Source organism: Molothrus ater, chromosome 5, assembly GCF_012460135.2.
Source record: "Molothrus ater isolate BHLD 08-10-18 breed brown headed cowbird chromosome 5, BPBGC_Mater_1.1, whole genome shotgun sequence".
Taxonomy (NCBI): domain Eukaryota; kingdom Metazoa; phylum Chordata; class Aves; order Passeriformes; family Icteridae; genus Molothrus; species Molothrus ater.
Window position 1 is genome coordinate 21,920,912 of NC_050482.2, and position 12,412 is coordinate 21,933,323.

Genomic DNA, 12,412 nt, shown 5'->3' on the forward strand with positions numbered 1-12,412 from the left:
TCTGCAGATGTGTGGTGACTGGCTGTGGCTATGTTTTGCAGGCAGAAGGTGTTTTCACGAGCCTTTTGTTGGTACCACATATCCTGCAGTATGGGTCCGAGGGTAAGACCAGCTCTTCCAGTGAGGCAGCCAGTGTACAGCTGACAGCACAGACTTGCTGCTTCATAGCTCATCAGCTTGAAGGGTGTGACAGGTTCCTGGAATCAATGGTATGTCCTCCAGCTGGAGGTTGACTGTGGAAAAAATAGAGGGAGCTGAGCCAGGTTGGTTTTCACCTCCACAGCCCAGCAGTTTTTGGTGGACTACCTTATTTCTTTCCCCTATGCACCTTTTCTAGATATATAGCTGTATAAAAAGGACAAGAGCTTCACCAAAGCTCTTAAAAAAAGCAGTAGTGACAACTTGAAAATCCTCCTCCTGAAAATACAGTAGTAACAAGGAACCTACTACATGTCAGAAAAAAATACAATCATTATGTTGAATCAGTGGTCTGACCTACTCTGAAGAAATACTTATGTATAAAAGAACCTGTACTTTTAAATGCAAGATTCTCTTCAAGAATGCTGTGAGAAACTGAAACAATTAACTACATTAATGATCTTCAAAATAGACAGTAAATACTCAGTAAATGCAGTAGAATATTCAAATATGATATTTGTGTAAATGTTCTCAGATGCTGTAATTATGCAATTAAATTTGAACTTTTAAAATTGAATTTATGTGGCTAGGATTTATATTGAATAGCAGTAGATGAAGTTTTATTTTCTCAAGTTTTAAATTTTGCCATGAGTCTGTGAATTTCCAAATCGTGTGGATCATTACTTTAACCATCTTTGTTCCAGAAGCTGAATAGCAGAAGGCTTGGCACCACTGCTGTACATAATGAAAATGAACAGGGGATGAAGTAAAAGGAGTTGGATTTTTGTCCTCCTCCCTCTGGTCCCCAAAATATACTTTTTTTTTTTCCTTTATCACCCTTTTAATAAAAAAACCTGAGTGGTATGACAGCAGAATTTGTAGCTTTATATTCTAATATGCAAAAGCCTCATTGCAACTGTCAACATTAGGAATTTGTACGAAGCTAATGAGCAAGTTAAAATGCAATTGAGCTCTAAACTTGGTAGACCTCAAAACAAAACCTACTTTAGATCCAGTGAAATTGTTTTCTATCTTCTAAATCAAGCTCTACTCACAGGGTAACCAAGTATATATTAAATATATTATGATTATGCAGAATGAGGACACACTCTGTGTAATATTCTTCTTTGTACTCATGAGGTAGGCGTTGGTTCATGCTTTTATAAGCACTTGTCAAGTTACAACAGTTACTGGTTTACCCAGATACTCCAGTTGGTGCTTTTGCTGTTAGATGTGATAATCAGCAATGTATAGGAGCCATGTCTTGACATAAGTCACTGTCTCCTGTGCCTTGAATTTAAGTTGTATAGTTCCTACCAAGACCACCTCTGTGAGCAGTCCTGTTGGGTAGAGGTTAGTGGAACTGGACTTCTCTTGGAGTAGTGAGAAGGTTTCTTGCAGGGGTGGAGAGATAGTTGCTGTGCTTAAATGTGAACTGTAGAATGCTCCATTTTGCTCCAGTGTGCTATCTTGTGTCTATAAGGTTATCAATTTAAGTAGACAGTATTGGAGAAATGAGTGGGAGAGGCTGTTAGAGAAGCAAAGATTTTGAACAAAATCTGCCTGGCTGTGTCCAAAATCAGGTCATTGCCTGTTTGCAACGTAGAGGAGAAAATGGCATGTCTTAGATGACATTAAGTTGCAGATATAACTGTTTTGTTGTGGTAGCATGGGTAGTTCTTTAGGTCCCTTTTTACTTCTCTGACAAGTGCAGTTATGGTTAAATTACTCGTATTACTCTGCAGATTATAGGGAGAGAAGTTTTACTCCACACTTAGTTGTAGAGCATTTGAGGAAGTGACTACAAAGCACTCTTTTCATCAGACAAACCTGCTTTAACTTCTTCTGTAGGTTACCAGCAAGATTAGTAGTCAGTCTGACAACTTCTGACAAGGTGGCTGCAAAAAGAATCACAAATATATGTTGGTTTGTGAAAGTTAGCATCACAGTGCTTGGGCAAGGGTAATTCAGCTTCCCAAAGGTGTAGCCGTCAGTCTGACTATATTATGTTGACTCTATTTTAACAAAACTGAAGGGTTTTTGATTAAAAAAAAATCCAATGAAACTTAGGGTATTCTTTTGGAGTTTTAAGCCATATGAAAAGTATGACCATGGTGACAATGATATTTAGTAGATAATCTTATAATGCAAGAAGGCATGCCTGCATTCTAGATGTCTGCTGTTTTGGCAAGTAGTCAGTGTTGATGAAGGCAGAGTAATCCTTGTGGAGCAGGTGGGGAAAACCTAATGGAGAGCCCATTACTCAGATTAGGTATAAGTCATCCAGAAAGGTCTTGAAACTATAACAGATCTAAAATAACATCTGCTTAATATTTCATAGTGATAAAGGAAATACAGCTTTTTGACTGATAGTGAAATAAGTAGAGAACAAAGCTGAAAACTATTATTGTGACCCTATGTTCAAAGGGCTAACAAACTGGATTCATACAGCACAAGTCTCATCTCTATGCAAAGAAGGACATAGTAGGACTAGTTAATATCCATGTAAAAGTGACAAGGGTAATGTGTAATATATTTTTTTTTCTTGTGTTGCAACTAGTGTTGCTTGCTAAAGAGAGTGTAGAGGCCAAAGAAGTGTGGCAAATATCTATAAAAGGATGTGCAGCATAAAGGAACAACTGTGAAGCCATCAACACCATCTCTTAGTGGAAGACCAAGGAGGGACGATAACTGAAACTAGCAGGTGGCAAAAGTCTAGATAAAAGGAGCTAATTATTCACACAACACATAAGAAAACTGTGAAACACAATCCTATGCAGTGTTATCATGCTCAGAATTTCTTGTGGGTCTGAAGAGCGAATAGACAAATTCACAAAGGAACAATGCAGTATGTGCTGCTGGCCTGGGGAGCTTTGAGCTCCAGCCTGGCAGTTCCTGGGGACATGCTTCCATAGTTGTAATGGTATATTCTTGTATTCTTACCTTCTTTTGGCAGCTGGTGCTGCTGGAGCATAGATCTTAGGCTAGATAGCCTCTGGTTTGGCCTATTACAGATCATTTAAACTTTATGTCCCTATGACTTGGCTGTTAAATATTCTGAGGGCTTCCATTTTCCTTTCCTTAGGGGACTCTTAAGGTAAACCACATATATATTAGAAAATATGCTCAAGAATATTCTAGTGACTGAAGCAATCTGGTTTGGAATATTCTTCATCTCTTACTAGAATCTCTCAGTTTGAAAACCGGACAGTTTCTGGTTGCCAGCTGGGAATGAGCCTAGCTCATGTGAATTCTCAAACTGTGCCCAGGAATTTTTGGAGTTTGCTAGTTGGCATAGGTTAAAATTGTGCCAGAGACCACTTAAACAATTAAGCAATGTCTTCCAGTTGCATTCCAGTACCCAGGAGTGTGTCCAGGAACTGTGCAATGTACAGTTTCATCTTGAGTATTGTCTATGTATTCAGTTTGAAGTATTAAACAGACATTTCCTTGCACAGTAGGGCTACTTTGTGTGACCACCATAGTTACTGATCTGCTTCCTAGAGGCAAAATTTCTTTGCTATTTTTCATGAAAAAGAATGGTAAGTTCATTTGGGTTCCTAAGGTGTCTAAATCTTGTATAGAAGTGAAAATCTAAAGTACAGGAGTGATTTGGGGTCATTTGAACCTTATGGTGTTAACTGCCTGGGAAATCAGCAAAGTTGCTGCCTAGAGCAAGGAACAAATCTAAGAGATGCTTTGGGAAAGGATCAGTTATAGAATTTATGATTTTTTTTTTCATTAAAAGTAATAGCTACCTTTTCTTTTTAGACAATGTCTTCAGCAGTCGTTCAGATATACGCAGCAGATCGCAATGCCGTGTGGTCAAAGAAGTGCTGTGGCGTAGCTTGCCTTGTAAAGGACAATCCACAGAGGTCATATTTTATCAGAATATTTGACATTAAGGTAAGCATTCTTTTTCATTTTCAGAACCTTTAAGTTGGGTTGTATTCATTCTCCATTTTGAATTCAATGAGTTAGGTTGTAGCTGTGCACTCAGAAATTCTCAAGTGGTTGTGCTTTAAGCTGTGCAGTTGGAGTTGTTATCAATAGCTAATTATAACTTTTTCAGGTACTCTAAATTTAAACAATTTCATATATGTCATCTTTAATGGATGAAATAAATATTAACTATTCTCACAGCTCTCAGAAGCTGTCCTCTACAGATCTGATTAGTGGAAATTAGTATAGTGTCACAGATATGGATAGCTGTCAAAAGTCTAGTGGGTGTCATTACTTTGGATGGTTTAAAGAAATAGATGCTGTCTTATGTATGGATGGAAACAATGTTTTTGGTCAGTGTGGTGCATGTGAAAACTGCTGGATAAACAAGTTGTGTGTTCTGACTTTCTGGGGGTGGGGTGGGTGGCTTTTTCTTTCATTCCCCTCCACAAAAAATAGACTCATACTGAAGTTCTTTGTCCTATTATAATATTCTGATCAAGAGAGTGGGAACTGAGAGACAAAGTGTCCAAGATGTGTTTTTGTAACAAAAATGGTACTGAGAAACCTAAGTCCTACTGACTGTGCTGAGACTTTGGAAAGTTTCCCATTATCTCTGCAGCCAGGAAACAGCTCCTTATCTGTCAGCATTCAGTGCTCGAAGTCTCTCAGATTTGTTAAGTATTGCCAGTTGGCACTTGCATTTGACTTTGATTTGGTCACTTGATTGTTAAGACTCTGCCAGAAACCTCTTCCTTGGGTGCAGAGCTATAATGTCATTTAAATACGTGGGACTTTTTAAAAAGGTGAGATTTTTGTTCTCTTTAGTTAACTATTTTCAAGTCAAGCCTGAGATAAGAACAGGAGACTGGAAGTCTCCATTATGGCACTTGTTGTTTTGTCACTGTATTCTTGTAACTGGTCACTATTACTGCTGTCAGTATCACTGTTGCAGGATTATAGAACTTGAAAGAAGTTTTTGGAAGCACCTGGAATTTGAACAGAACACAGTGACCCTATGGAATAGGCCTTCACAGCCCTTCCACAAGCTCTGGTGTACTTTGATTTTGATTGAGCTTATCCATTGGGTTAATATAATAGCAAGGCAGATGTTTAATGCTATGCTGTGTCCAATTCTTAATAGGTTCTATTGTAAAAGAAATTAAACACTGCAATTTCATCTGAAGTTTTTTAGTCTTTTTATTTGTTTTCTTCTTTTCAGGATGGGAAATTATTGTGGGAGCAGGAGCTGTACAATAACTTTGTATATAATAGTCCTAGAGGATATTTTCATACCTTTGCTGGAGATGTGAGTCTCAATGTCTTTGAATACCTATTTTAAAATGCCTTCAGTTTGAGCAGTATTTTCTTTTAGTGTAACTGAAATTATTAATTAATTCTATGAATTCTTTGTAAAAGCTTATTTATTAAAGAAATGTTTGTCATCTCAACTAGAAAATGTAATATATAGTACAGAAGGCTACAATGTGGTTCTTTATTTTCAAATTTCTTTAATGAAATTGCATTTTGACTTGCAGATTATGACATATCATATATTCTTAAAGCACAAATTTTCCTTTCCCCTCCCCTCTTTGATTCGAAGCTACAAGATTTTGCTTATATCTATTAGCCATGATCTTTAGAAACTTGATTAGTAGACAGATGTTCCTAAGATATAATGTTGCACTAAGACTTGGTTCCTGATTTGCGGTGATTTTTTTCTTGTCAGACCTTTAGAAGGGTGTAAGACAATATTTAAGAAAGCCTTTAAAACATTTTCTTAGTCATGGGGGGGGAAATATTAATGTTTTTCAGACATGTCAAGTTGGTCTTAATTTTGCTAATGAAGAAGAAGCTAAACTATTCCGCAAAACAGTAACAGATTTACTTGGACGACGGCAGAGAAAATCTGGTAAATATTCAAATTAATCTTAAATTCAGGCTTGTTTATGTTATTTTGGGGGGGAGGCAGGAAGCTACTGCTATATTTGAAAGCCACTGGAGGCACTACTGCCATATTTATATTTTGAAGTAATTATGCTATTAAACTGTTCTTCTTTCTCTAGTGTGCAAAAGTTAGTACTTTTCTGAAACAACTCATCTTGGTGTTCTGTTCTGTAAGTGTAAGCTGAGACCCCAAGGTTGTGATTTGAAAATACAGACTGGGGGAAACAAAAATTGTACGCTAACATCAGGAAAACTAGAAATCTTTCTCTAAGTTATTTTCATATTTGAATAAACCCTCTTTTAGCCCTGGGCTGTTTATAACTGATTTGTTAAATTCAGCCCAAGTGGGTTGTAACAAAAATTTTACCATCTGGTATGTTCAGTAGTTCATGAATTTTTGGCATTGATCCAGCAGTTAATAGAGAAATATCTTTTATTCAGAACTAGTGATCTTGGCTCAGGCCAAGAACAGAAGACCTAATGTGCCTAGACTATCCTTAGGAGCACAGGACAGCCAATGAAGCACAGCAGGCTTTTTGCCAGCTGCAAGATACCTTGGGAATGTGGTTAGTGCTTTAAAGGCAGCTCAGGCTCCCTACAGATCTTGTCTTGGTCATTTTCCAGGGAGCCCATAACCAACTTTTCTGTCTTGACAGCCATATGTCCGTGAAGCATAAAGTGACACAAAATACAGGCTTGGAACAAGTAGATGTGCTCAGGGTTGCTCTAAGATGTAGGGTGGACTTGTGTGCGAGCTACAGGATGCGTTTTCGTAATCCATTCTGGAGTCACACTAGCAATGCAGTGGAGGCTTCTGTAGAAGGAGGAGGCCTTCATCCTGGAGAGCTGCCCTTGCAAGTGCTCTTGCAAATGTGCACGATCTGTATGTATTCACTTGGATTTCACCAAGGCATGGTGACTCAGGAGAAGACCACTTGTTCCAGGAGCTTAAATGACTTCTTTAAGATTCCCTCAGCTCAGAATAAGTTTCATGAGAGGTTTCATAAGGTTTCATGAGAAGAAGGGGGATCATTAAGAACTGGCAATTATAAAGTTTCTCATACTCACATTGCAAAAGTAATTTTGCATCTACTGTTCCTGAAATTTTACTCTGTTACATCTGAAATGCAATGCTACAATGCACAGACGTGACATGGGAAGAAGTATATTTGCATTAGTGGCTGTAGCAAACTTTGTTTGAAAATAGTGGTTCAGTCAAACCTTCTGCTCACAGAGTTTTTCTTCCACATAGTGATTTTTTTCCACAGGACCAGATTAAGTTTTTCTTGTTTACTCTCTGAACTAATACCTTTGTTTGTATGCTAAAGCTCATGTTACTTTGTATATTGTTTTAACAAACAACTCCACCTCCCCAAACACTTGCAACTTCAAGACAGCTTTTATTTAAAAAAGAAAATTAAATGAAAACCAAAAAATAACCTTCAAAACAAAACACTTCAGATTTTTCCTTGTTAAGAGCTGCAAACCAAGAATTTAAAATAGTTACAAGATTCCTTAGTCAAGCCACCAGATGGAGTTCTGTATTTGTCCTTGTGACTGATTAATTGTGCTTCGAAAATAACAGGCTTTGCACTGCTCAAATCAAAGCTGATTTGCTGTTGGTGTTTATGTGTTTATTTATTTATAAATAAACTTATATATATAAACTTTCATATGCTTATATGAAACACATATTAATTTACATATAGATGTATACATATATACACACAAATGATACCAGAGTTGTATATCATCTATAATACTAATACATCTTAATTTCTCAGTCACAGAGGTAATAGTCTGATAATTTTGATGCTTTTCTGTTTTAACGGGATTTTTACTTTCCTGCCTTCCAAACTATGTTTCACATAGCAGTGTCACTTGAGATGCTTTAAACTCAACCAAGTACTCCATGGGATCATTTAGCTGCCTGTTATACCATTCAGGGCTTGCTAGACTTCTCCAGGAGCCTTATGGAAAACTTACGTTGTTGAAAGGTAGCAGTAACAGCAGTTCTGGCTCACAATGCTATGGCTTGGTGCTGAGGTTAGTACACAAAATAGTGTCTGACAGCAAAGAGAAGACACAACAGGGTTCTGCTCTTCCTCACTCAGCATGAAATGCACTCCAGTATACAGACAAACCCTGAGTAAGTGCATCTGGAGTTCCAGAGAGGTGAAAGTTTGGCTCCAAACAGAGAATGTACAAAAGCTTAAAATGTACAAAATATCAAGTAGAGTGAAGGACAAAAAATATCAAGAATGAGGGACAAAGGTAGAGAAAGAATTTTTGATCTGTTGTCTAAATCTTTATAATAGTGCAGGATTTTATCTAACTAAACTCTGGCTTGGGTTGGCCTTTTCATTTTGGGGGCTTTGGGTTTTTCTCTTTGGGTTTGGTTTTTTTTAGTCAAATTCTTTACCTTAGATTAGAAAGAAATTGCTTTAATTCATTAATTTGTCAGTAGATTTACTTAAATAATCTCTCCATTTACTTCTTAAACCAATCCAAATAGTTCCCCCAGTAAACAGCTGAACACACTGTGTCTCTTCTCAGTGCTTGTCACTGTAGTGCACTCTCACTTCAGGTATTGCACATAGATACCATTAGTTTTTATTTTTATTATCTTGCCTCGGAAATGTTCATGTGTGTACTAACACAAGTGCCTTCTCCACATGCTGAGCACTCATCCCTAAAAGAGAAACAGACACTTGTTCTTAACTGCAAGTAGTTCTTTCTGAAATAGGAGGCTTCTTGACTAATTTTGTGTACTGCTTGTAGCTCATGGGTGGGAGCTGTTAACCTTCCATGAAAGTGCTTTTTTCCTTCACAAGCTTTTAGCTCCTGAGTACCTTCATAATGGACTTCATAAGTTTCAAGGTAGATACTTCATATGGAGAGGATTTTTTTTTATTTGCTTTTTTTTCTTTCATCTTTGGTCACAGCTCTTGTTTTTGCTGCCTGGGTGACAAGGACATCTCTAACCTGCTCAGCTTTCATTGGATTCAAGTCTTGGCAGAGATTATTCTCATTTCCAGGAATGCTCATTGGATGGAGCCGTGTTTTTTGTAAATAGGCAGCTCCTGATATTCATCTGTTTTAGATCAGTAGGCATGTTCATCTTCAAAAACCGGAAAATCTGCCACTCTCATCAGGTCATCTGTGCTTCAGGAACAAAAGTTCATACTTTCTTGTCAGCAGTGGTAACCACAGAAAAACAGAGCTAGTCTCTTTGGGCCACAAATTAATCTAGCCAGTAAAAATTACAGGAAGCGTATATAATGTTTTGGGTTGTTTCCCACTATTTTTTCTCTTGAACTATTTATTATAATGAAAATTGTAAAGGATTCCCATGATTTGACTCAAGGCCACCTAACACTTCTATGAATGCTTCCTGCTTTTGTATCTTCCCATCCCAGGACAGATTTGCAACCAGTCCTCCACTCTCCTTTGCTGTCTCTAAGTTGCTGCCCAGAACTCTAATTATGGTCCAAAGGTTGAGTTGGTGGTGGATTTTTTTAAAAATTTCTTTCTAGGGGACAGTACAAGGTGTGGTTTTTTTAAAGTGAATCTTGTAGGAAGAGAGAGCATGGTACTTAGTCAAAGAGCCTTTTTTCTTTTTTTCACCTCAGACCTGATAGCTTATGCTGAGGCACCCTTGCAGAGGTGCTCCACCTCTGTGCCTGAAACTAACCTGCTGTGAACTAAAAATCAACTGTCTTTGGAAGGCTTCTTCATCAAAAGTTAACTCTCAATGGATTTTGATCACTTTCCCATGAAGGTTTGATCTTGACACATCCCTTTATTCCTACCTGAAGATCAGCAGACTGTCATGAGGCTGACTCGCCTTGCATACTAAGGATTGTATATTTTTGGGGTTATAAGTATTCCTAGGACAAGGTCAGCACCATCTGTGGAGTCACCCTCTTGCTTCTTATGTTTGTGAGTCTGGAAAAATACAAGAAGTTAAGTTTTTCTTGGACTTGCTGGAAAGTGAAATGCCTGTTACAAATTCTTAACTATACAACTCTTGAGAGCCCCTGTTAGACTAGAGATACTCCAAATCCTTATAGAGTTGTGATCCTTACAGAGTGAGATGATAAACTGCTTGCCTTTCTGGGTGCCGCTAAATCCAAATTTCTTAAGAGTGTGTGTGTAGATGTACTGTGTGTAAATATATACTGGGGGTGGATAGTAATTAATAGTAAGTGAGGGAAATCTCCTTTGAAGGGGAACTTAATATAGGCTGAGAATATTGAGGTGTAAAAACTTTACATTTGAAATCATTAAGCCAGATTCTTCATAGTCTGTGAAACACTGGTGCTGTGAATAGAATATCATAGTATCAAGGAGGTTCTAGTTCTTTCCATATTGTTCAGTTATCTGTTGGATAACATAGGTGAAGTGTCTTATCCCCATGTGTCCTATTTTTTAGGCATAGAGCAAAAATGATTTGAATTTTAGGTTCTGTAAGGGAACAATACTCTATAAAAGTGTTAATTACCTTTCAGATAAAAATGAAAGAGCAGTTTCATTCAGTGGACATCAGAAAGCATAATGCTTCAAAAATCTTACTTTGATAGGTTGTATTTAAAACAGATTATTTTTGAATATTTCATTCTACTTCACAGTTGAAATGCCTGAAACCTAGTCAGTAGCTATTGCCTTATATGCTCCTGCTCAGTTTGTACACCTTAAATCAGTGCTTGTTATCTAAGATTGGGGTTTTTTTGTTCTGTAATACTACTTTTCAACTGCACAAGTAGACTTGAAGGATTTTAATAGATTCCTAAGTTTGAGGTCAAGGTCATTGAAAGCTTCACTAGACACTAAACTTTAGAATTAATTTTTCCTGTGATACCTATGTTTAAATGGCTCTTTTTCTTTTTCAACAGAAAAAAGACGAGACCCACCAAATGGTAAGCTTTTTGCATGAATCACTGCATTTTATTTTTTCCTTCTGCTGTCATTTACTGTTTATGCATAGCTTTGTTTCAGATTTGTTCAGGATAGTCATGTAGTGACAAAAGCAGTAAACTGGAGGTTACAGTATTCTTTTTGTTTATGTTCTTTGGTATTTGTTGTGGCTTGAAAACTTTGTGGCTTAGCTGGCATTTGTAAACAATGTTTCTGGAGAAGCATGTTTTGTTGCAAGTAGGAGAGAGGACCCTTCAGCTTAAACTGAGAAAACCTTGTAGTATTCACTTGCTGCTTGATCTTCATAATTTGCATGTATAGGATCACAGTACAAAGTTAGTCCATTTGTCTTAATGGCAGGTATAATAATGATGGATTTAATAGAATATAATATTTCAATTTCAGTATATCTGGCTAACCATGTAACATAGTCTTTTGGGTTTATGTCATATGTTCATCAATATTAAACTCCTTTTGAATGAAGAATTATTTGAATCTCCTTGCCTCTCAGGAATGTGTCTCACTAGCATGAAGATACAGGTTCCTCAGGAGATCCTCTTATTAACTTGATGGAAGGAGTCAAACTATGTATCAGTTTGATACAGAACTTTTTTACCATCCATTCTAAAATCATGAAAAAGGTGCATCAATGAATATCAAGTTTGGTGCTTTTGATTTCTGAATTCACACTGAAGTTAAAGAGGGATTTCTCCTGTCATATTTCAGTTGGTGAGCCAGATCATACAGGTCATAGCATGTATTTGTGAGTTTGCTGCTTGAGCAAGGGTAGAGTCAACTGATCTTCTGAAATCTGCTTATGGTTTGAGGTGGTCGCCTTAAAATTTGTTCTGACCAAGTCATTCAAGCAGTTCTCTGTAGGTCACCAAAACAGGTAATTCATAACTAAGCCTGAATTATGGGAACTAATGATTCCTTTTACATACCCAGATAAAACTTCCCTCATATGGAATACTTCTCAAAAAATTGTTTTTCCTTTTTTTCACAAACTTTAAGTTTTGAGGAAATTCAGGCAGTCATCAGTTTAGGTCAGGCATTTTTAGTATAGATTAAACTTTGACTGGGCTGTTAAGTTTTGAAACACTCAGAGTAGTACCATGTGTGATGGTCTTGCCAGCTTTTCTGAGCTTTCAAAAGCCTTTAAGTGCTCTGGTTACCTAAACAGCACATCCCTGATAGCAGTGTCTGCGGAGCAGATGGGAATTACAGCAGCAGTGATCATATAGTAACACCTCCCACAAAACAAAAATTAGCCTTTGTCTCTGTTATAGCACAAACAATTTATTGGTCTAGTTTGCTATCCTTGAATAGAATAAGATTTAAGAAAACTAAGCCTGCAAAAATTTTTGTGCTTAAAATACTCTCCGTAACTCATGCTGTAAGACCTTGGGAACAATATTTTTCTGAGAAAAAAATATCTCATACTAAACTTGCAGTCATTATCCATATG

At 37.2% G+C, this 12,412-nt stretch overlaps 1 protein-coding gene across 1 annotated transcript in view; it reads left to right on the top strand.

Annotated features, from left to right (window-relative positions):
* WASL (WASP like actin nucleation promoting factor) overlaps window positions 1–12,412 on the top strand; it is a 53,357-nt gene that overhangs the window by 21,730 nt on the left and 19,215 nt on the right. The window contains exons 2-5 of the mRNA XM_036400930.2: window positions 3,910–4,044; window positions 5,303–5,389; window positions 5,896–5,992; window positions 10,923–10,946. Of these exons, the coding sequence (XP_036256823.1) occupies window positions 3,910–4,044; window positions 5,303–5,389; window positions 5,896–5,992; window positions 10,923–10,946 (343 nt within the window). The remainder of the gene's footprint in view (window positions 1–3,909; window positions 4,045–5,302; window positions 5,390–5,895; window positions 5,993–10,922; window positions 10,947–12,412) is intronic.